Source organism: Staurois parvus, unplaced genomic scaffold (genome assembly GCF_062004578.1).
Source record: "Staurois parvus isolate SC_StPar_1 unplaced genomic scaffold, SC_StPar_1.0 ptg000703l, whole genome shotgun sequence".
Classification (NCBI taxonomy): domain Eukaryota; kingdom Metazoa; phylum Chordata; class Amphibia; order Anura; family Ranidae; genus Staurois; species Staurois parvus.
In genome coordinates this window covers 60,119-81,437 of record NW_028318499.1, presented here as the reverse complement: position 1 = coordinate 81,437, position 21,319 = coordinate 60,119, and the positions used below count along the sequence as shown (strand labels likewise).

Here is a 21,319-nt window from a genome sequence, read left to right as displayed (position 1 = left end):
TTGACTTGAGTTGCTGTTTAAAGCTTCTTGAACACGGATATATGAATGTTTATATGCAGGATCTTGCCGACAGAAAGATCCTGAGTGAAAAACACAAGTTGTGTTCCCTAAAGGGTTAGTTCACTTTTTACCAAAACAACTACTTATGAAGATAAGGGTTGTTTGTAAATAAAAACAAACTGTGCAGCTTTGACCAAGTGGAATAAAGCCCTTGCTATAGGTGTCGGTGATTTATGTTCTTCATGAAGCCTGACTGGAAAACTCCTAGGATGTTGCCTATCTGTTACTGTTCGCCTTACCATCATCACAGGAGCAAGCTCTCAAATATTGAGCTCAGAGCTGTTGTATCATGGTAGAGAAATCACAGGTGAGGGGGTTTGAATCAGAGAAAGAGCTCACTTCTGTGATGGCGAAGGTGATTAGTAACAGCTAGCTGTTCCTTAGCAACATCCTTATCAACATATTAACATCATATTAAAATACTCCTATATAAGCTGCCAGGAGCTGGCATAAAAATATAGCATAAAAAATGTTAATTTGGTGTGTAATAATGCACATTTACAGGTGAATGGTGTTTAGACACTCATTCTCTACTCTAGAATATTAATTTATCCTGGCCACTGGAATTATATTACACACATATATACGCGTTATGTGCGTATGTATGTAAATTTTGCCAGTAAGGTCTTCTCTGAACGCAGGTTTGTGGCATTTTTTTATGTGGCAAGCATTTGCACCAGTGTCAGTAGCATTGCTGACACTGGGGCAAATTCAGGTAGTTTTTACTACTGCCACTTTAAGAACTTTTCACAATGTCAGCGACAGATTCTTAAAACAGAATTAAACCTAACTTTAAGCCCTCATGCACACTGGATGTTTTTACAGCTGCTGTTTTTGGCTTTTGACGATTTTTTCTACAGCTAGTAAACCCCCCCCCCCCCAGCATGTTATCCTGTGTCCATGCACACATAGACTGTAATCAACATTTTTTGGCTGGGACGTTTTTTGGCTGGAATAAAAATCCAGGACTAGTGGGTTTCTAGAGGAATTTTTTTAGCTGAAAACGCAGCAAAACACGGTAAAACGCAGCAAATCGGCGTTTGTGGACCTTTTTTGGCCAACAAAAACCTATAGAAAAAACGCAATCGCAGAAAAACATGGGAAAACATCACTAATCGTGGCAAAACGCCACTAAACGCTAATGCAAAAACGCACGTTTTTAACGTGACATTACACAGCTAACGTTACCAGCGTTATCAAAACGTCCAGTTTGCATGAGGGCTAAGAAAACTGTGAGCAAGCTCTTTATTGTAGTAGAGACATGCATTAATACATACCTGCCTGCTCCCAGTTTATGCTTGAATGTACATTGAATTAAACTGGAAATGTGCAGTTCACCGTGCATTATTGGCACACTTTGCCTACTGTGTGCACAGGTGGGATGATGTCTTCCTCCGCCAACTAATCAAGCCTAAAACCCAGCACCCAGGGAGAAGATGACACTGTCTGGAGAGGGACATAACCACTGGAAGGTAGAAGTGACTATATTGGGGAGTTTAGTTCCACTTTAACCACTTGCCCTCCTGAGGATTTACCCCCATTCCTGACCAGGCCATTTTTTGCGACACGGTGCTGCATTACTTTTACTGATAATTGCAGTCATGCAACGCTGCACCCAAATTAAATTTACATCCTTTTTTTCCCACCAATAGAGCATTTGTCAGGGCTCTGTCTTCAGCAGAGGTGTTAGGAGACCTGGCACCCCTGCTAGTACCTTGCATGGCCGCAGAAGTTCACATTAGCTCAAATCTGGCTCCAAACAGCCTTTATAAGGAAACCCTGCTCTACTCTCAGGTGCTGGTTGATCTCTAGCTTCCCAGTACCTTATTTCTGTTCCTGTGCTATTGTGATCTGTGATTTCCTGATACCGACTCGGCTTGCTCCTGGACCTGTCTTCTCTGCTTAACCCCTGATCTGACCTCGGCTTGGCTAATGGATATCCCCTCTTGCTCCTCTGTGTATGACCTTGGCTGTCCCATCTGACTACATCTGCTCTGTTTCCCACCTGGTACCTGACCTCGGCTTTGAACTGGCTATCCTGTGATCCTCTGTTTCTCAGAAGGCACCACCTGTCTGCAGATCCCATCTCAGTGCATCAGCTGTGGACCACCAAGGAGCACTCCTACAGGCGACCTGTGCCACTTTGGGCCTGACTCCTGCTGTCCCACTCTCAGGGGAGTCTGGAACTTAGTCGCAAGGGAAGCCCTCTTTCCATTGGCCTCTAACACCAGGTATGTGATAGGGTTTTTTCGGTGGTATTTGATCGCCTCCTCCTTTTTTATTTTTTGTGCTATAAACAAAAAACTATATTTTTTACGTTTTACTATTAAACATGTCCGTAATGACAGTCCAAAGTGACGATAGACCCTTGGTGAGGTAGGCTAACGCGTTTCGGGAAACGTACTCTCTTCTTCAGAGCAAAAATGTAGGCCTGCTATTCCAAAATTTATAAGGCACAAAATGATTTAAGAGGACAGGAACACACCCCCTCACATGACAACCCAATCAGGGCTGAGCCAATCAGGTCCACCTCCAGCAACAATGTCACAGCGAAAAAATGGTGATGCGCATATGAACATGAATGGACAACCAGAACGCTTGGGGCAAAGGGCATGACAAAATGGGAAAAAAAAACAAAACAAAACAGTCCTCTTAAAACATTTTGTGCCTTATAAATGTTGGAATAGTAGGCCTACATTTTAGCTCTGAACAAAGGAGTACGTCTCCCAAAACGCATTAGCCTACCTCACCAAGGGTCTATCGTCACTTTGGACTGTCATTACGGACTCTTCTTCTCTTTTTTTAATCCCCCTTTGGTTTGTGAGTATGCATGTATATGCTTTTAAATAAATTTCTATTTCACCACGGTAATGTTTTGCTTATATACTCTGCTTTGTATGGCTCTGCTATGCATACACAACTCATCCTTGGTTTTTCTTGCTGTCTGTGCATTTCTGTCCCAGACAGACAGAAATATAAACTGACATTATAAACCTTCCTACCTGCACCTTGTGATTTCCACCTGCATAAAAGGTGCATTGATCATGTAGTTTCATGGTGTCTTTTGGTGGCCTGTATGCACAGCCTATAGTAGGGTAGATTATCACATTCCAAAAGTTTATCTGTAGTCAAACAGGAGGAATGTGGCATTACACTGCACAGACCTCTGCATGACCTCCGTCTGTAGTCTAAGACCTGACATGTCCTGTGAACAAACTATATATCCCACAGTCCCTGGGTTACAAAGTCTTGTGTTCTGCAGGTGAGAGCTAACCAGTAATTAGATCTGACACATACACAAACATGCAAAGCAATTAACAGAGAGATGCTGACTTTCATCACATTAGCACTCTCACATTTGTGAAGCAAAACAGAGGAAATGGCAAGGCATTCGATGAAAAACTAAACAAAACAAATGTTTTTACTTTTATTTAAACTGGTCTGTGTTACAAGATTTAATAAGTATATTCATATATTGTTAATTTTACTTACAAACATAAACAGGCTCATAATAATTGCTTTGCCCCATTACATAAACAGAAAAAAAGGAAACCATTCCAAAACTGTAAAAATAAGTGAGCTAAACCTCCAAAGTAGAAAACCCATCAATGAATCAAGTCATAATCGTAGTCTTCATCATTTTCTATGTCAAGTAGTTCATTAAATTTGATCTTTTTCTTAGGTTCTTTTCCTTTGTCAAAGGTATAGCTGCTCTCACAATGCCGTAACATAGTTTCAGAGGACATCCATCTTTCACCACGGCAGTAACTTGGCTCGATACATTGGCCTTCCTTTATATCAGTTCCTTTATCGACTAATAGTCTTCTGACCGTTAGAAGTTTGCAGGTGCAGTTCCAGGGGTTGCCGTCTAAATAGAGGTGTTGCAAACGTGGCAAGCATTCCAAAACCTGGTGATCTAGGGATGTGATTTTGTTATTTCGAAGGTTGAGAACCTGGAGCTGTTTCAAATTATTTACATCATGAACTCCAATGTGTTCAATTTTGTTGCCTTTGAGGTCTAACCGGGTTAGGGTCACTGGAAGCCTAAAAAAAAGACCAAAATTAATTTGGCTTCAAAAAGTTGAGGACTGTGGGTGTAAGGCATGAGCCTGAAAAACATAAACAAATTGCTTTGGGCATGTGCCTTATTTATTTTCTCAAGTATTTATACATCGTCAACAATTTACACAGCATTTTACATACTGTACATTCACATCAGTCCCTGCTCTCAAGGAGCTTACAATCCAAGGTTCCTACCTCAAATGCATACATAATCATACTTGGACCAGTTTAGTTGGGAACCACTTAATCTACTGACGTGTTTGGAACGTGGGAGGAAAATGGAGTACATGGAGGAAATCCCCACCCAGGACCGTCCTAGTGCACAGGCCAACCTGGGTACTGCCAAGGAGCCCCAGGTGCAAGGGGGGCCCCTACTGTCCCCCCCCACCCTGCATTTTCTGGCACTCCTCTGGCACTTTGCAGGGGTTAAGGAAGAACCCTTCCAAGGCATAATATTTGCTGCTTGTGTGGGAGGGATGTGTTTTTCTCCGATCACATGGAATGAATAGGGGAGGAGGACAGCGGGCATTGAAGCAGTACACATCACGCCCACACAAGCAGCAGTGGTAAGATTGTGGCCAGATCTAGGGGGCTGCTGGAGTAGACTAGGCCCCGCCAGAGTTAAGTTGCACTGCCTAAAAGCCCGCTACCACTCCTGAGGCTGTGCCGGAAGTCTTCTATCCCTGCACAGTACATGGCTTGAGCACAGCAGTAAGAGCTCCTCCTTCCCATCCGATTTCCTTACACACAGCTACAGTGTGCACAGTGTAGAGCAAGCTACTGTAACTGAGCTTCCGTTCTAACCATGGAATTTCAACAGGTCAGAACTAAACCCAGTAGCCATCTATACACTGTGCAGATTGTAGCTGTGTATAAGGGAATCGGGTTTCAGCTCCATTGTGTGCTATGTGGGGAGCAGGAGATCTTGGTGGCTGTGATCAGGCTGTGTACAGTGCATGGATGGGAGGAAGAGCTGAGCTCTGCCTAGTGCACTGTCAGTAGTGCCCCCTTTCCTCTCTCCTGCCATTAGTGACCCCCTGTACTGTGCCTTCCTGTCCCCATATTATGTCCTCCTGCTCACCCTGTACTGTGCCCTCCTGCCCCCAGACTATCTCCTCCTGCCCACCCTGTACTGTGGTCTTCTGTCCCCTGTCCTGTGCCTTCTGCCCGCCCTGTACTGTGCCCTCCTGATCGCCCTGTACCGTGCCTCCTGTCCGCCCTGTACTGTGCTATTTTGACCATCCTGTAATGTGTCTCTTGCCTATCCTGTACTGTGCCCTCCTGTCCCTTGTATTGTGCCTTCCTGACTACCTGTACTGTGCCTCCTGTCCACCCTGTACTGTTCCCTCCTGCCTGCCCTGTACTGTGCCATCCTGCCTCCTGTACTGTGCCCTGCTGCCTGTCCTGAACTTTTTCCCCCTGCCCACTCTGTAATGTGCCCTCAAGCCTGCCCTATACTGTGCCCTCCTGCCCGCCCTGTACTGTGCTCTCCTGCCCCCTTGTACTGTGTCCTGCTAACCACCCTGTACTGTGCCCCCCTCCTGGCCCCCATACTGTGCCCTCCCCCCAGATTGTTTCCTTCTGACCTGTCTATACTGTGTCCTCCTGCCCACCCTGTACTGTGCCCTCCTGCCTGCACTGTATTGTCCTCCTGCCCACCATGTACTGTTCCCTCCTGCTCCCCTGTACTTTGCTCTACTTCCCACCCTGTACTGTGTACAGACATACATACAGTATATACAAGCCGCAGATGCTGGGAGGCTGTGTACGGGGAAAAGAGGGTCAGTGTATACAGGGGATCAGTGTGCAGAGATGGTGGGACAATGTATACAGGAGGTGAATTTAATTTGGGATTATTCCCTAGTTGTGTTTATTTGTTGTTTGTAATCAGACTAAAAGGCTACATCTGATGTAGCATGCTGCAGGAAACTCTCTCCCTAGTAGGGGTCCCAGTGCCTTACTTTGCCCTGGGGCCCATGAATCTTTTAAGATGGCACTGTCCACACAACCACAACAAGAAAATCCAGGTAGTGTCCTGGTTGGGCTTCAAACCAAGGACCCTAGTGCTATTCCCTCTTCATCTCAATGACCACTATTGCAGGCAAGTCTGTCAAAAATGACAGCTGACACTTGCTCTGCATTGCAGCAGTGAGGGCAGTCCCTGTTGTGTAGAACAAAGCTTCTTAACAGGGTTAAACACATTGAATAGAAGATTTATTGAGAAATATGATGTAACATCTATTTACTACTATTGTTTCATATGTGGGCAGAGGTGACCTTTGACCTGCATATTTTGTCTGGCAAAGTGTATATATGTAAAATCATATATTAATTTCCATAAAGATTTCAGTTATTTCTAGCCTATTTCTACAACCCCAATTCCAAAAAAGTTGGGACGTTGTGTAAAATCTACATAAAAACAGAGTGCAATGATTTGCAAATCTCATAAACCCATATTTTATTCACAATTGAAATTAGAACACATAACAAATGTTTAGACTAAGAAAATGTACCATTTTAAGAAAATAATAAGGTAATTTTGAAATCAATGGCAGAAACACGTCTCAAAAAAGTTGGAACAGGGCAATGTTTACCATGGTGTAGCATCCCCTCTTTTAAAAACATTCTGTAAACATCTGGGAACTGAGAAGACCAGTTGGTGGAGTTTTGGTAAAGGAATATTGTCCCATTCTTACTTGATACTGGAGTCTAACTGCTCAACAGTCCTTGATCTGCTGTGTTGTATTTATTGTTTCAAGAAGCGACAAATATTTTCAATTGTTGAAAGGTCTGGACTGCAGGTAGGCTAGTTAAGCATCTAGACTCTTCTACTACGAAGCCATGTTGAAATATGCAAGGCCTTCCCTGAAAGCAACATCATTTGGATGGGAGCATATGCTGTTGAAAGATAAATCCAAGTTTTAGAGCATTGATGGTGCCTTTCCAGATGTGTAAGCTGCCCATTCCATACTCACTAATGCACAGGCATACCATACTCAGTTTTGAACTGAGTGTTTATAACAAGCCAGGAGGTCCCAACAGTAAATAAAATCAGCTGATTTTCGTCCCGTCTATGGCCGACATTTAATTATTTCTGTCCCTGCAGAGAGCTATTATATTTGACATTAAAAAGTATAGTGGTTGCAACAATGTATAAATTTGTATCCATTTCGGATACAGATGTTTTTATTCGGATACAAATAGATACATTGTTGCAACCTCAATACTTTTTCATGTCAAATATAATAGCGGACTGGAATTCTTCTTCTACTTTTTCCTACTTCTTTTTCTTCTTCTTTTTCTTGCAGGTCACGGCTCATGCGCAAATTTTTTATCGGTAAAAAGATCGGCCGATTTGTCCATCATTGCCACGAAAATCGGCCGAACGGCTAAATCGTCCGATTTTTTTCCAACTTTACCAATGAAAAAAGTGCCAAAATCCAGAAAAACGGCCGACCAATTAACCCATTAATGGTGAGAAAATTTGCTGTTTTTCGACCCATCTATGGCCTGCATTACTTTGATAGATTTTTGTTGCTCTGTCCCAACTTTTTGAAACATGTTGCCGCCATCAATTTCAAAATGACCTTTTTTTTCTTAAAATGCTACATTCGCTCAGTTTAAACATTTGATATTTTTTAAATGTTCTATTGTAAATAAAATATGGATTTGTGAGATTTGCAAATCATTGCATTTTGTTATTATGCAGATTTTACACAGTGTCTCAGCTTTTTTGTAATTGGGGTTGTATTAATCAGAACGATCTTGAAGTTTGTAAACTTACTTTATGAAGATCCCCACACATTTACTTCTGGGAATTATGTGACACATATTCACTATTCCCTGTGGGTAGGCACTGCTGAGTCACAGATTTTACAGTGTCTGCCTTCTGAATTACTGGGGCACTATGAGGTGGAGTTTCAGGAGGAAGCAAGGTACCATGGGCTATGTAGTCTTTAGAAATTAAAAGTAAACAGCAGAGGAGAAGCTGTAAAACATGCAGGGAATCCAGGAAGCTGTGGAAAGAGATGGCCAGCAGACAGGGAGCACTCACAACATGAAAGGAAATGTTTCAAGTAAGCTTATACTGGATTGTCAAAAACATCTACTACAGTATTTGCATTGTTATTACAGTGCTGATGTTATAAAATTAAAATGTATTCTGTGACAATATATATTCTTTAAAGTGTTACTAAACCCACAACAGTGAAATCAGTCTGTAGATGCAGTAAAGCATGCTTGTTATACTCACTGTGGAACCTAAGGGGTTAATCCTCTGCATTGTGTAAAAAGGCCATTTGATCCTTTCTTCTCTGCCCCTCCTCTTGTTCAAATGTCCAGGTCTTATCTCCTGATAAGACAGACTGAACCCGTAGGTCTTCTGCACATGCTCAGTTTAGTGTGTATTGCTAGTGAGTTTTTTTTTTCTTGGGAGAGTGCATGTGATCAGCACAGAGCTAGTCAGCACTGTCCAGACAGAGGTCAGGGGTTTTGCATCCTACTAGAGCAGAAAGAAAACTCCTACAAGCTTTAACAAGTGCTCAGCTGAAGTCACAAGATTGCTCTAACTGCTGATGAGAAAAGGTATTTAGCAGTTAATATTTACTAAAATAATTGCACTTCCATGTTTTGTGTACTGTGGGACCATATATAGTGAATTCAGGGTTTGGGGTTTTGTAACACTTTAAAGCCTAAGTTTACTTAAAAAAAATGTTTAAATCAGCACAAGGATATATTACTTAATTTAAACATGATGGGGTTTATTTACTAAAGCTGGAGAGTCCAAAATCAGACTCCCTTCTGCATAGAAACCAATCAGCTTCCAGGTTTCATTGCCAAAGCTTCATTGAACAAGCTGAGGTTAGAAGCTGATTGGTTTCTATGCAGAAGGGAGTCTGATTTTGGACTCTCCAGCTTTAGTAAATAAACCCTGATGTGTCCCTTATGCTGCTGTGTACTGGTTTAGCAAAAGTTTTCTTCCTCCTAGGCACCCCACCCCCACTGCCGTAATCTTCTGGTGTGACAGGGGTTAATAGAACTGAGTAAGCTGTGACAGGCACTTATCAAGTGTTCCTGACTATGTCCACCTTTTGGTTTTCACTCTTTGCAATGGTCATTGGCCAACTAAAGGAACTACACAAGCACCATATCCTAATCTCTAACTACCCTTTTGCAACATACCACTAGACACGGCTTTAAATGCATGTACTCTGTAGGCATGATGACTATGGCTACTGACTCTGAATCAAATGAAGTGTAATGGTTTATTTTATTTTTTTTTTCTCATTTTATTATTTTATATAACATTTGCCAAATTGACATAATCCGCTGTCTAGTAGGTAACAAACTTACCCCTGTGGAATTGAGGTTAGAAGGTTTTGCTCCATGGCCAAGTTGGACAAGTGAACACACCACTGGAGTGTTTTGTCTTCTAACTGAATCATTCCATTATTGTCCAGGAACAAATGTTTAAGGTAAGACAGGCTCTTCATGTCTTGTACTGTCACTCTGGAAATCTGGTTATCACTGCAGTCAAGTCTCTGTAATTTGAATGGTAATTTATTGGGGAAAGATGAGAGGTGGTTCTTGGACAGATCTAAAGAGGTAAGATTGACAACAGTTTGGATACCATCTGCTGAAGAAAGCTGGTTCCCAGAAAGGTTAAGCTCAGATAGAATTTCCAACTGTTTTACATCTCTGACTCGAACATTTTTTATGTTATTCCTCTCAAGCCTCAACGAAAGCAGTGATCGTGGGAGTTGTGCTGGAATTTTAGCCAGTTGGTTTCCTGCTAACTTAAGAAACTGCAAGCTTGGGAAGTGTGAAAAGAAATGTTCATGAAAGAAGAGCATCTTGTTGTTCTCCAAGCCTAGGTATCTCAGTTGTGTCAGCTTAGCTGTCCCAGATATGCTTTGCATTCCATTACTGTCCAGGATCAGGCGCTGTATATTTGTCAATGTAGAAAACACGTCAAAGGACAATGTCAGCAGCATGTTGTTCTGGATTTCAAGCACCTTTAGCTTGGTCAAACCATCAAAATCATAGTGATGAACAGAGCGAATAGAATTATCTCCAAGTTTCAGGACCTCCAGACTTGGTGGAAGTGATCTGGGAATAGTGGTTAGCTTATTCTTCCATACTTCCAACACTTTCAAGTTACTCAGTGCTTTGAAAGTGTTATTTTCAGTTGTTTCTGTCCCACTGGAAAACAGCACCAACTCTTGCAAACCAGACAGGCAAGTGAAGTCTGAGAGCTGGGAAAAAAGCAATTATATTATTAAGTGCTAGTAAATGTCTTTTATGTTTTTTTATGTGCTTAATGCAAAATGTGTGCTGCATAAATACCTGACTTTAAAGTGTTTATTTGCCTACATGTAAAGCCTGGTACAAACATCATGTTATTTTTGTTAATTTTTGTTGTTTTTGTTGAACTTAGCAGCTCGCAAGGAGGTCTCTGTACTAACTATTCAATGTTAGTATAGCAATCTCCCTGCTGTGCTATTGTGTTCTGAAGTGGGGGCTACCCCCACCAGAACACACCGGTCAGTGCTTGCAGCCAGTGTGTCAGGGTCCACCGCAGCGTCTCGCCCAGCGCATGCGCAGTCTCGTCAGCTCGCGCCGGGATACCGGCACTAGGTCCGCGGCTGAGGGAGACTCGCGCATGCGCAGTAGGCGCCGCGAGTCCACGCTGGGCGGCCAATGACAGCGCAGGGCGCGGTATTTAAAGATACCCTGCGCTGTCACAGATCGCCGCAAGGTCTCTTCCTGTACCTGAGTTCCTGTATTCCTGTGCCTGTACTATTGTGGACCCGGATTGCCCTGACTACGCTGCCTTCTCCTGATTTTGACCCGGATTGCCCTGACTACGCTGCCTTCTCCTGATTTTGACCCGGATTGCCCTGACTACGCTGCCTTTTCCTGATTTTGACCCGGATTGCCCTGACTACGCTGCCTTCTCCTGTCCTGACCCCCGGCTTGTTTTACCTCTCTGCGGACTGACCTTCCCTATACTGACCCTGCGTGTGACCTGACTATCCTTTGCCTGCCGTTTCTGTACCTCGCTGCCCCCCTAGGTGACAACTGGCTAGTTTTGACTACGATCCGTCCATCCATCCATCCATCCTGCCTGGGCCTGCCGGCCTCCTCACATCTGGCTCTCCTCCTGTATCCATCCCCGGAGGTTCCCTCTGCCACGGGTGGGATTGCTCGGAGGTCGTGACCTGGTCCTGGTCTGCTTCAAGTCCATCCCCACCATCAGGGGCCCTGGTGAACACGCAGACCGGGACTTAGACTCCACACTCTGGGTATTCCTGTCTAGTGGGCTGCCAGAGAGGCTCCACCGGGCGGATCCGTAACACAGTGGCTGAGAGTGCTGATCAGATGCCGATCGGCTACTCGTTTTCCAGCAAGCTTGCTCGGCAGAAGATGGTCGTGAGGTTGGCTTCTGTCAAACAAGGATAGTAAAGAGATCAATCAGACCCCTTCAAAAAAAGATGTTTTAAAAGAGAATCGACAGTGGTGTAAAATTAACAGCTTTACTGAGACCACAAATAGGTAATAAGGCCAGTAGGCCAGGAATCCTCCATTCACTTTAAAATAAGGTAAGATAACGTTATCTGTTTAAAATCACACCCGGGCCACACACATATTCATATAAAACTCTTAACAGCTACCATCCGTCTTAAATGAGCATATTAAATGAGTCAGTGATATACAGAGCCTCATCTAACGGGTTTACCCGCATTCAGCCAAAAGGCAGTGACAGGGCTCTGGGAATCAGTCTCACCAGGTATACCTGATAACCTGCATAATGATAACAATCATCATATAGATACACATGGGTTAAGGGGGCTATATTGAGACCTGAAATGGGTTATATAAGCGGTACAAGTCCGGGTCAATGACCACTGCAGAAATGTATCCCTATGGCTAAAGCATAGGTGCACCAGTATTGGCAGTTAGAAAAGCTGCTTAAGTATAATGAAGGTTTAAAGCTAATTAGCTTGTGTATAGCCAGGCATTACCAGCCCAATGGTAGCCTGGTTACAGGATACATAAGGTGGTGATGACATCCAAAGATAAGTTATTGGAGTAAGCGTGTGTCACTAAAGTTCCATAGAAGTGAAGCTGATGGCCGTGAATAAGGCAATATTGGACTTGTTGCACAAGAAACGGCAGCCGCCGCATAAACTGTGCCCATAGGCTCTCACCACTCCAAACGATATAGTGGATCTACTTGATGGTATTACAATCACCACATGGATAACAGAGTTGTAAGGAAACTTGGATCTCATCTGGACAAACGGACCATGATAGCCTCCGATACCCCACAGGGTTTGGGAGGTGATCCTCTGGTTAGAAGTGCTCAAGGTGGCAGTCTTAGGTAGTGAAGCGGAGGTGGCAACTTCAACACCACCTCTGCTGGGCATTGTCGTGCACCAGGAGGAACCCAGGACCCATTGCACCAGCATAGGGTCTGACAATGGGTCCAAGGATTTCATCCCGATACCAGCATAATGTTCTCCACAGCTTCTCCAGACCCTTTCACGTCTGTCACATATGCTCAGGGTGAACCTGCTCTCATCTATTAAAGCACAGGATGCCGGTGGTGGACCTGCCAATTCTGGAGTTAATTGGCAAATTCCAATTGAGCTCTATGATGCCGGGCAATGAGCACAGGGGCCACTAGAGGATGTCGGACCCTCAGTCCACCCTCATGAAGTCTGTTTCTGATTGTTTGGTCAGAGACATTCACACCAGTGGCCTGCTGGAGGTCATTTTGTAGGACTCTGGCAGTGCTCATCCTGTTCCTCCTTGCACAAAGGAGCAGATACCGATCCTGCTGTTGGGTTAAGGACCTTCTACAGCCCTGTCTAGCTCTCCTAGAGTAACTGCCTGTCTCCTGGAACCTCCTCCATGCTCTTGAGTCTGTGCTGGGAGACACAGTAAACCTTCTGGCAATGGCACATATTGATGTGCCATCCTGGAGGATTTGGACTGCCTGTGCAATCTCTGTAGGGTACAGGTATCGCCTCATGCTGCCAGTAGTGAAACTGACTCTAGCCAAATGCAAAACTAGTGAAAAACAGTCAGAAAAGATGATGCATCCACCTGTAAAACCATTCCTGTTTTGGGGGTTGTCTTATTGTTGCTCATCATTAACACCAAAGCAACTGAAACTAATTAACAACCTTCTATGCTACTTAACTGACCAGATCTATTTCCCAGGAGTTTCATTGACTTGAAGCTATACTCTGATTAAAAATTGTTCCTTTCATTTTTTTGAGCAGTGTACTTGTAAAGTTGAAGCTGTAGTAGGGAGCAAAAGCTGCATAAGTTGATGTCTCCTCTAAAGTGCTGCTCCTATACCCTGTCATGGTTGGTGTGTGTAGCACCAGCCAAGCATGGCCCATTCAAGTGAATGAGGCCGCTCTGCAGTTGCCCTGCAACCTTGTACAGTACAGCAAACAAAAGGTTAAATAGGCAGTGCTGTTGTGCTTTCTCAATACTTGCTTTAAGCCCTTGGACCCCGCAGAAGAGTACAGTTGCAGGGCACTTGCAAAGTGGCCCATTTACTTGAATGGGTGTCGGCTGACAGGCGGTAGCACCCACCAAAAGCAACAGGGGGTGTAATTCCTGCTGCAGCATGTGAACACCTTTGGCTGCTGCCTCAACAGCTAAAGAGGGCAGGGATTGGGGGCAGTAAACTGTGATTCAAACACAGGGTTTTACCACTCCCCAACTTTACATGTGAACAAGCCCTTAGGGTGCCACTGCCAATTACAACTAAGGGCTCATTCACAGGTGCAGTAGGCACTGCTGCTCCTCTGCAAAGTGATCCCAGTGCATTTGACAGGTGCATTTGACAGGTGGCGAGCAGGCAATATGTTGCCTCCGCATCAACTGATTTAAACCCATGATTGCCATGCAATGCACACAATTTTAACACAGTAGTATGGCAATTAGAGGTTTACATCAGGTATGAGGAGGCAACAGTGTGCCTGGTGATCTTTGACTTCTTCCATGTTGTTCAGGTTGATCACCACCTCTTTAAGGTTGTCTAACCCTGCTCTATAGCAGCAGAGCCAAGCTAAGAATCACTACTTTAGTAAAAAAGAATGCAACAGAAACAGCTACTTGCAATTATCCCCATAAACAGCATTCTCTAAGGCTGCATTCACACTTGAGTGATTTGTAGCTTGAATCTTGAAGCTCCAAAAATGCTCAGACTTGAAAAATCAGTTGTTCTCTATGGTGCCTGTTCATATGATCGGGTGCGAACAGGCACCATAGAAAACAATTGATTTTTTAAGTTTGAGCTTTTTTGGAGTTTGGAGCTTTTAGCTTCAAGCTACAAATTGCTCAAGTGTGAAGGCAGCTTCAGTAAAGTTCAGAGTAACTCTGGTAACACATGTGAACCATTGGAGGTATCCAAGGCCCAAGGACACAGGGGGGGGGGGGGGGCACCCCACTGGAACTGGAGAACTCTGGCAGCAGTCGAGGAGGGGATCCCATGTGTAGCTTCCTGGAAAAACTGTGTGATAGTAGGCTCTGGCCAAGTTGCCTGCACACCAGTTCTGGCAGTGGAAGGCTGCTCACCTGGCTGCAGATCACTTGTCCAGCTACTTCTACTTTATTAGGTTCGTCCTTTCTGAGCTCTGTCTAGGATCCCAGAGATTTATGGGAAAGAGCAGCTAAAGGGGCCTGAGACTCCATCTGAACATGGTAAGTAGATGACACTCTGCTGCAATAGCTTTATACAGCACATGGTATTAATCACAAAGGAGACACACCGATAACTGCAATGTACCATTAACAGTTTCTGTCAATTCCATGCTAAAGTGTTGTCTTGATCTGTTCAGTTGTTCTAGGATTTGAAAGTGGTTAAAATTATTATTATTATACAGGATTTATATAGCGCCAACAGTTTGCGCAGCGCTTTACAATATAAGGGAGCCAGTACAATTACTATACATTTCAGTACAGAAGGAATAGGAGGGCCGTGCTCGTGGAGCTTACAATCAAAAATCTTTCTATGAATTCCTGGGTGTATCCACTTTAAAGCTGGCCATACACCTCACAATCTGATTGAACAATCTTTTTTAGATCTACCAATTATGTAGTACAAATTCAGTGCATTGTTTATACAATGTTAATGTGTGTATTATTAGAAACAAATTGCCACTGGCAGCAGTCAGAATGTTGCAAATCCTGTCATCTGTCTAGATGCACCTGTCCCCCAGCCATTTTGATAGTCAGAAGACTCTCCTGTGACTATGAATAGCAGTGAGGCATAGAATCTTGCCAAAAAAAAAGGGTAACAGTGGAAAAAGTGAATTTCTGTATGTGCAAAATTGTGATATTTCTACCTAAGGCTTATGTCAGATGGGTGACTTTTCTGCTAGTGATCCTGGTGCGGATAATTTGTTAAAATCACCAGGGGCAGGATCGCTAAAAGGCTGCCTGTTTGTCCTTATAGAATGGCTCCCTCTGCAGCTGAGGCAGTGCAATGTCAGTTCCAATTCTAGCGATCAAAATTCAGCAGTGTTAGGGACAATAGTTACAAAGTTAGTTTGGCTGAAAAAAGAAAAAAGTCCATCCAGTTCAACCATTAAAAAAAAAAAAAAGTTATAATCCTATACCCACAGTTGATCCAGAGGAAGGCTAAAAAACCCATCAAAGCATTATACAATTTGCTCCTGCAGGGGAAAAAATTCCTTCCTGATCCCCCGAGAGGCAATCGGATATTCCCTGAATCAACTTTACCTGTAAATGTTAGTATCCAGTTATATTCTGTGTATCTAAGAAATAATCCAGGCCTTTTTAAAGCAATCCACTGAGCTGGCCAGAACCAACTCTTGAGGGAGTCTATTCCACATTTTCACAGCTCTTACTGTGAAGAAACTTTCCGTGTTTGGAGATTAAATTTCTTTTCCTCCAGACAATGACAGAGAGACATCTCATTACATCTAGCTACAAAGGGAGAGAATCCATAGGGACAGACAGAGATGCCTTTTAGTGATCCTACCGCTGGTGATTTGTCTGTAGAATCACCAGTTTGATATCAGCCTTTCTTTCAGTAAAGGCTATATTATTTTGTTATTTTACTTAGTAAATGTCTGCAGATTGTTTTTACATTTCATTAATAATTTGAGTATTTGTATTCCTGTATGTGACAGTGTCATTGCCATGGCCTCTGTATGGCTGATGTCAGATGGGTGATTCTGCCACTAACAATAAATCACCAGTGGCAGGATCACTAGAGGTTGCCGTCTGTCCCTGTGGAATGGCTCCCTCTGTAGCCAGAGGCAAAAGATGTTAATGGGCTGAAGACCAGACCTTTTCTGACACTTATTGTTTGTATTTTAAAATCAGTATTTTTGCTGTCAAATTACTTGGAACCCCTATACATACAGAGTTTATATAAAAATGGTGAGTGTTGCAATTTGTTATGTTACACGGTAATTGTGCAGTGGTTTTTCAAATGCAGTGGGGTTTTGTTTTGTATTTCAATGATTTTTATTAGTTTATAAACATTAAAAAAAAACAGGAGCAACAAGACACGCCCACACAGAGGCCAATTGCACATACAAAAATAAGGAAAACAGTGCTCTAACACCAATAGAGCAGGGCCTATCAAAGGCCCAGAATTTGACAAAAACATTGGTATAACAGTAACTCAGTAACTCAAACCAAAGGCAGCTATCCACCGCTACACCAAAAACAAACAGAAATGGAAAAGGAAGGAGGAGTACAAAAGGGAAAAGATGACAAGACCATGAACAGGGGTTCGGGAACGCCAGTACCGAGCAACAACACAACCCCAGGCTAGCCTGGGGGAGAGTGGGAAGGAAAAATGCAGTGGTTTTTTTCTTTAGGCAGAGGCCCTAGAAAATAAAATGGTGAATGTTGCAATTTTTTATGTCACACGGTAATTGTGCAGTGGTTTTTCAAATGTAGTGGTTTTTTTTTTAAATATACTTTAATGAAATTGAATGCACAAAAACACAATATCATACCCAATTATTTGGTAAAAAATAAAAGATGATGTTACACAAAGTAAATAGATACCTAACATGCCAAACCAAAGCCATGCTTTAAAATTGTGCACGCTGGTTGAATGGTGACAAACTATGGTATTTAAAAATCTCCATTGGCGATGATTTAAAAGCCTTTATAGGTTACCAATTTAGAGCTACACGAGAGGTCTGGTGCCAGAATTCTTGGTCTCGTTATAACGTTCACATGTGTGGTGTGAACACTATTTACATATGTGTGCACGACCTACGTATGCAGTCGCCTTTGCATGCAAGCACTTTACATTGTCACTTTTTCTGGTTTCTAATACCATAGAGATGATCGGGGACGTCGCAGTTCTCTCCTGCTGCATGAAAAAGCAATCCAGCGGCTAATTAGCCTCTAGGATTGCTTTTACATAAAAGCCGATCACCTCCTGAAAAAAATACTTAAAGTGCCACTGTAAATATACGCATTGCAGTCAGCAAGTGCATCGCTAACAATGTGAGCAACATATCACTGATCCAGCTATAGAGGGGGTCATTCCATAGGGAAAAACAGGCAACCTCTTAGTGATCCTGTTGCTGGCTTTAGTGATCCTTCAGCTAGCGATTTTTTTCTAGTAGCAGAATTGCCCATCTCATATCAGCCTACATACATTGTATAACCTTGTAAAAGATGGTGTGGCTTTATAAATCATTATAAGTACTACTACTTACATCATACCTCCCAACTTTCTGAGATGGGAATGAGGGACACCTATAAACAAAAGTATGTAGGCATAGGACACACCCCTGCCACAGCTCCTTAACCCCTTCCCGCCGGCGCCTCCCAGCCCTTGAAGAGTTTCAGATGCTGGGGGGCGTGGTTTAGAGATCATTTGACCGCTGTGATGCGTCGTCACAGCGGTCACATGATCGGGAAAGGTCCCGATCGAAAGAGTGGACTGGGACCTTTCCGTGAGTACCGCACATGTGTGCTGGGAGCGCGCAGAGCACACGCTCTCAGCACATATGTTTTTGTTACATGAACGCAAATGTGCGGCCGCTCAGCATCTAGGCCCTGACACCGAGAGGCCGCACATTTGTGTGCGGCTGGTGTGAAGGGGTTAAAGGAGAATTAAAAAAAAAAGATTGGTTAAACCAACAAGTGCTTTTTTTACCACTACTATTCCTTTAGATTGGCTTTTGGAATTTACAAAAGCAGCCATTTAGGATTTGGATGAAAAATTTGTACTGTAAAACACTTTTTGATACATAAGTATTGCATTTTATATACAACTATATAGATTAGACCAAAATTAGGGACAAATGAGGAGGAAAGAGGGACAGAGGGGCTTTGTTTCAAATGAGGGACTGTACCTCGAAATCAGGGACTGTTGGGAGCTATGCTTACATACCTCCCCAACTTCCTGAATGGGACACCTCTTAGCACACAGTATATAGGCAAATGAACAGCCCTGGTTACCCTGGCCACAAAGATTTAAAATGGAGAAAATGATTAGCTAAACCACACAAGTGCTTTTTTTACCTCTATTCTTCCTTTATATTGGCTTTTCAAAATACGATATGCAGTAATATTGAGGTTGGATAAAAGTAGTAGTGCATAACATTTTTGTTAGTAAAATAGTACATTTTGTATAGAGATATACACATCAGATCAAAAAGAGGGACAGCTGAGACTGTAAGTGGGACAGAAGGATTTGGTCTCAAAAGAGGGACAGTCCCTCCAAAAGATGGTCAGTTGGGAGCTAAGCTGGTATTACTGCTACTAATATTATAGTATTATAGTAACAAAGTATAACAAATCAGTGTTATGTATACCCTTGCTTTCAGTGGATGATTTTTTTTGTAGTTATACAATATTGAAAGGGTGAACCTTTTCAAGGCTACATTCAGAGCGGCAAATTGTAGCAGCAGGAATCAGAGATTCCTGCTGCGGCTCTCAGCAGCTAGGTGCAGCCAGTGGCCCCATTCACTACAATGACAGGTCATCAGCAACCAGAGCAATTGTTGGCTCTCTGCATTGCCAGCAATTACCTGCTGTGATCACTGCTGAATGCTGCGTCACTGGCTATGCAGAGAGCTGTGAAAAGCTGCAATTGAGGGTGACCTGTCATTATAGTGAATGGGGCCACTGGCTGCACCTAGCCGCTAATAACCGCATCAGGACACTGATTCCTGCCGCTACAATTTGCATTGGCCCTAATTGCCGGTGTGAGTGTAGCATAATATAATGTCAGTTCCTGCAATGTGAATAAGCTGAGGCTTTTTTTCTCAGAGAATAGCTGCAGGTACCCCTCCTTATCCTAAAACACCCCTTGTGTCCACCTCTGACCTACCTTTGAGCACTGACCGTTGTCTCTTCCCCCTATCCACCTCCTAGTACTGCTCCTTTTAGAGAATACAGAGCCAAGTATAATTTTGCAGTGTTAAGTAATGTGCATGAAATTGGTTAACAATAATAGACACCTCCGAGCAACAACAGATCCTTTCCAACAAAAGTACACCCTTCCCCAGGAACAAAATACACCCCAACAACAGTAGATCTGTCCCAGCAACAATACACCCCTGCTGGTAACAATAGATCCCCTAGCAGTCAGTGTCAGTAGACCCTCCCCCATCAATATAAGAATCCTAGAGCAACAATAGATTCCCTACATCAACACTAGACCCCCCAGCAACACTACACCCTCCAGCTACAATAGACCCCCAGCAATTAGCATTAATAAATCCTCCAGCATACCCCAGCCCCCTTTGCTTGTACCTACACTCTGTGCTGGAGGTGGCAGAACTGTGGGCAGCACAGTGGCTAAATGGTTAGTACTTCTACCTGGCAGTGCTAGAGTCATTGGTTCAAATCCCAACCACAGCACCACCTGCCTGATATTGGCATGTTCTCCCTGTGTTTGCATTGGTTTCCTCCCACACTTCAAAGACATGCTGGTAGGTTTATTGGTTCATGTGAATGTAAGGTAGGGAGCTTAGATTATATATACACCCCTTGAGGGTTAGGGACTGATGCAGAGACTGACCATTTGGAAATGTGGGCACTGCCCAAGGGCCCAGGGTCAGCAGGGGGCCCCATGAGATGCCCCTGGTACCTTCTTCATAAGCCTTTTTGAGTTTGGGCAAGGACACAGGGGCCCCATGATTCCCTATTGCCCGGGGGCCCCATGAATTATCAGTCCGCCCTGGGCTGATGTGAATGTACAATATATAAACTTATGGCACTATATATATATATATATATATATATATATATATATATATAAACTGATAGCACTATATAAGTACCTGTGATAAATAAATATAATCAAACATACATCACAAACCCACAATTGCCTCTCTGGGTAAATTTACTTTTAGTTATTTTATAACAGGTAAAAAAAACTTCAAGATATCTGTATTTACTTAAATGTGTAACTGTGTATTGCATAATTCCTGTATAATATTATCTCGCTATATTGTACAGCGCTGAGCAAACTATTGGCGCTATATAAATCCTGTATAATAATAATATAATGGCATTGTTCAGTAGGTATGGTTGCAGTGACATTTCCTTGCAGTACCTGCACTCACCTGTAGGTGTCGGATCCTGCTGTGGCTGATGTAGAGCTTCCTGGTGGAGGCAGGGATCCCCCCTGGGATGTCAGAGATCCTGAAACATTGCATTGCCCTGGGGGAGTCACAACTACATCGCCGAGGGCAAAGAGCCAGACAACTGCATAGGCAGGAGAGCAGGCACAGAAGACTAATGACAAACATATTCAGCTAACCCTAGTGTGAGATGTGGCTGACAATATATAGTATGATCAGATCTGATTATGGAGGGCAATCACAGTCTGTGTACTTATCTAAGCCAAGGGGTGACAGCCAACAATGGACTCCCTGACAGTCTTGATGAATTATCAGTAAACAGAGGTGATCAGTACAGTGTTGTGGAAGGTGACCATCTGGAGTCTGTATGTGTGGTCTGATAAAGCTATCTAGATGCCTTTATCAGAAATCAAACCCTGAAGACAGGTTTGTGAATAGTAAATGTATGCAGTAGTTGATGGTTTTATTATTATTCTATTCCTATAAAAAAAACACAAGATTAATATACGCAACACAAATAAATCAGGACACTACAGCTTCTAAAGCATTGGACATACTGCATATACAACATAGAGGCACAA

The 21,319-nt window shown here is 43.2% G+C and overlaps 1 protein-coding gene across 1 annotated transcript; it reads right to left on the bottom strand.

The window, feature by feature from the left end:
* Window positions 1-3,665: 3,665 nt before the first annotated feature.
* LOC149446011 (nephrocan-like) lies at window positions 3,666-12,551 on the bottom strand. Its single transcript, XM_089653154.1, has 3 exons — window positions 12,333-12,551; window positions 9,475-10,376; window positions 3,666-4,104 (listed from the first exon to the last, which is right to left on the bottom strand). Exons 1-3 carry the CDS (start codon window positions 12,549-12,551, stop codon window positions 3,666-3,668), a joined length of 1,560 nt encoding a protein of 519 aa, XP_089509280.1.
* Window positions 12,552-21,319: the final 8,768 nt, after the last annotated feature.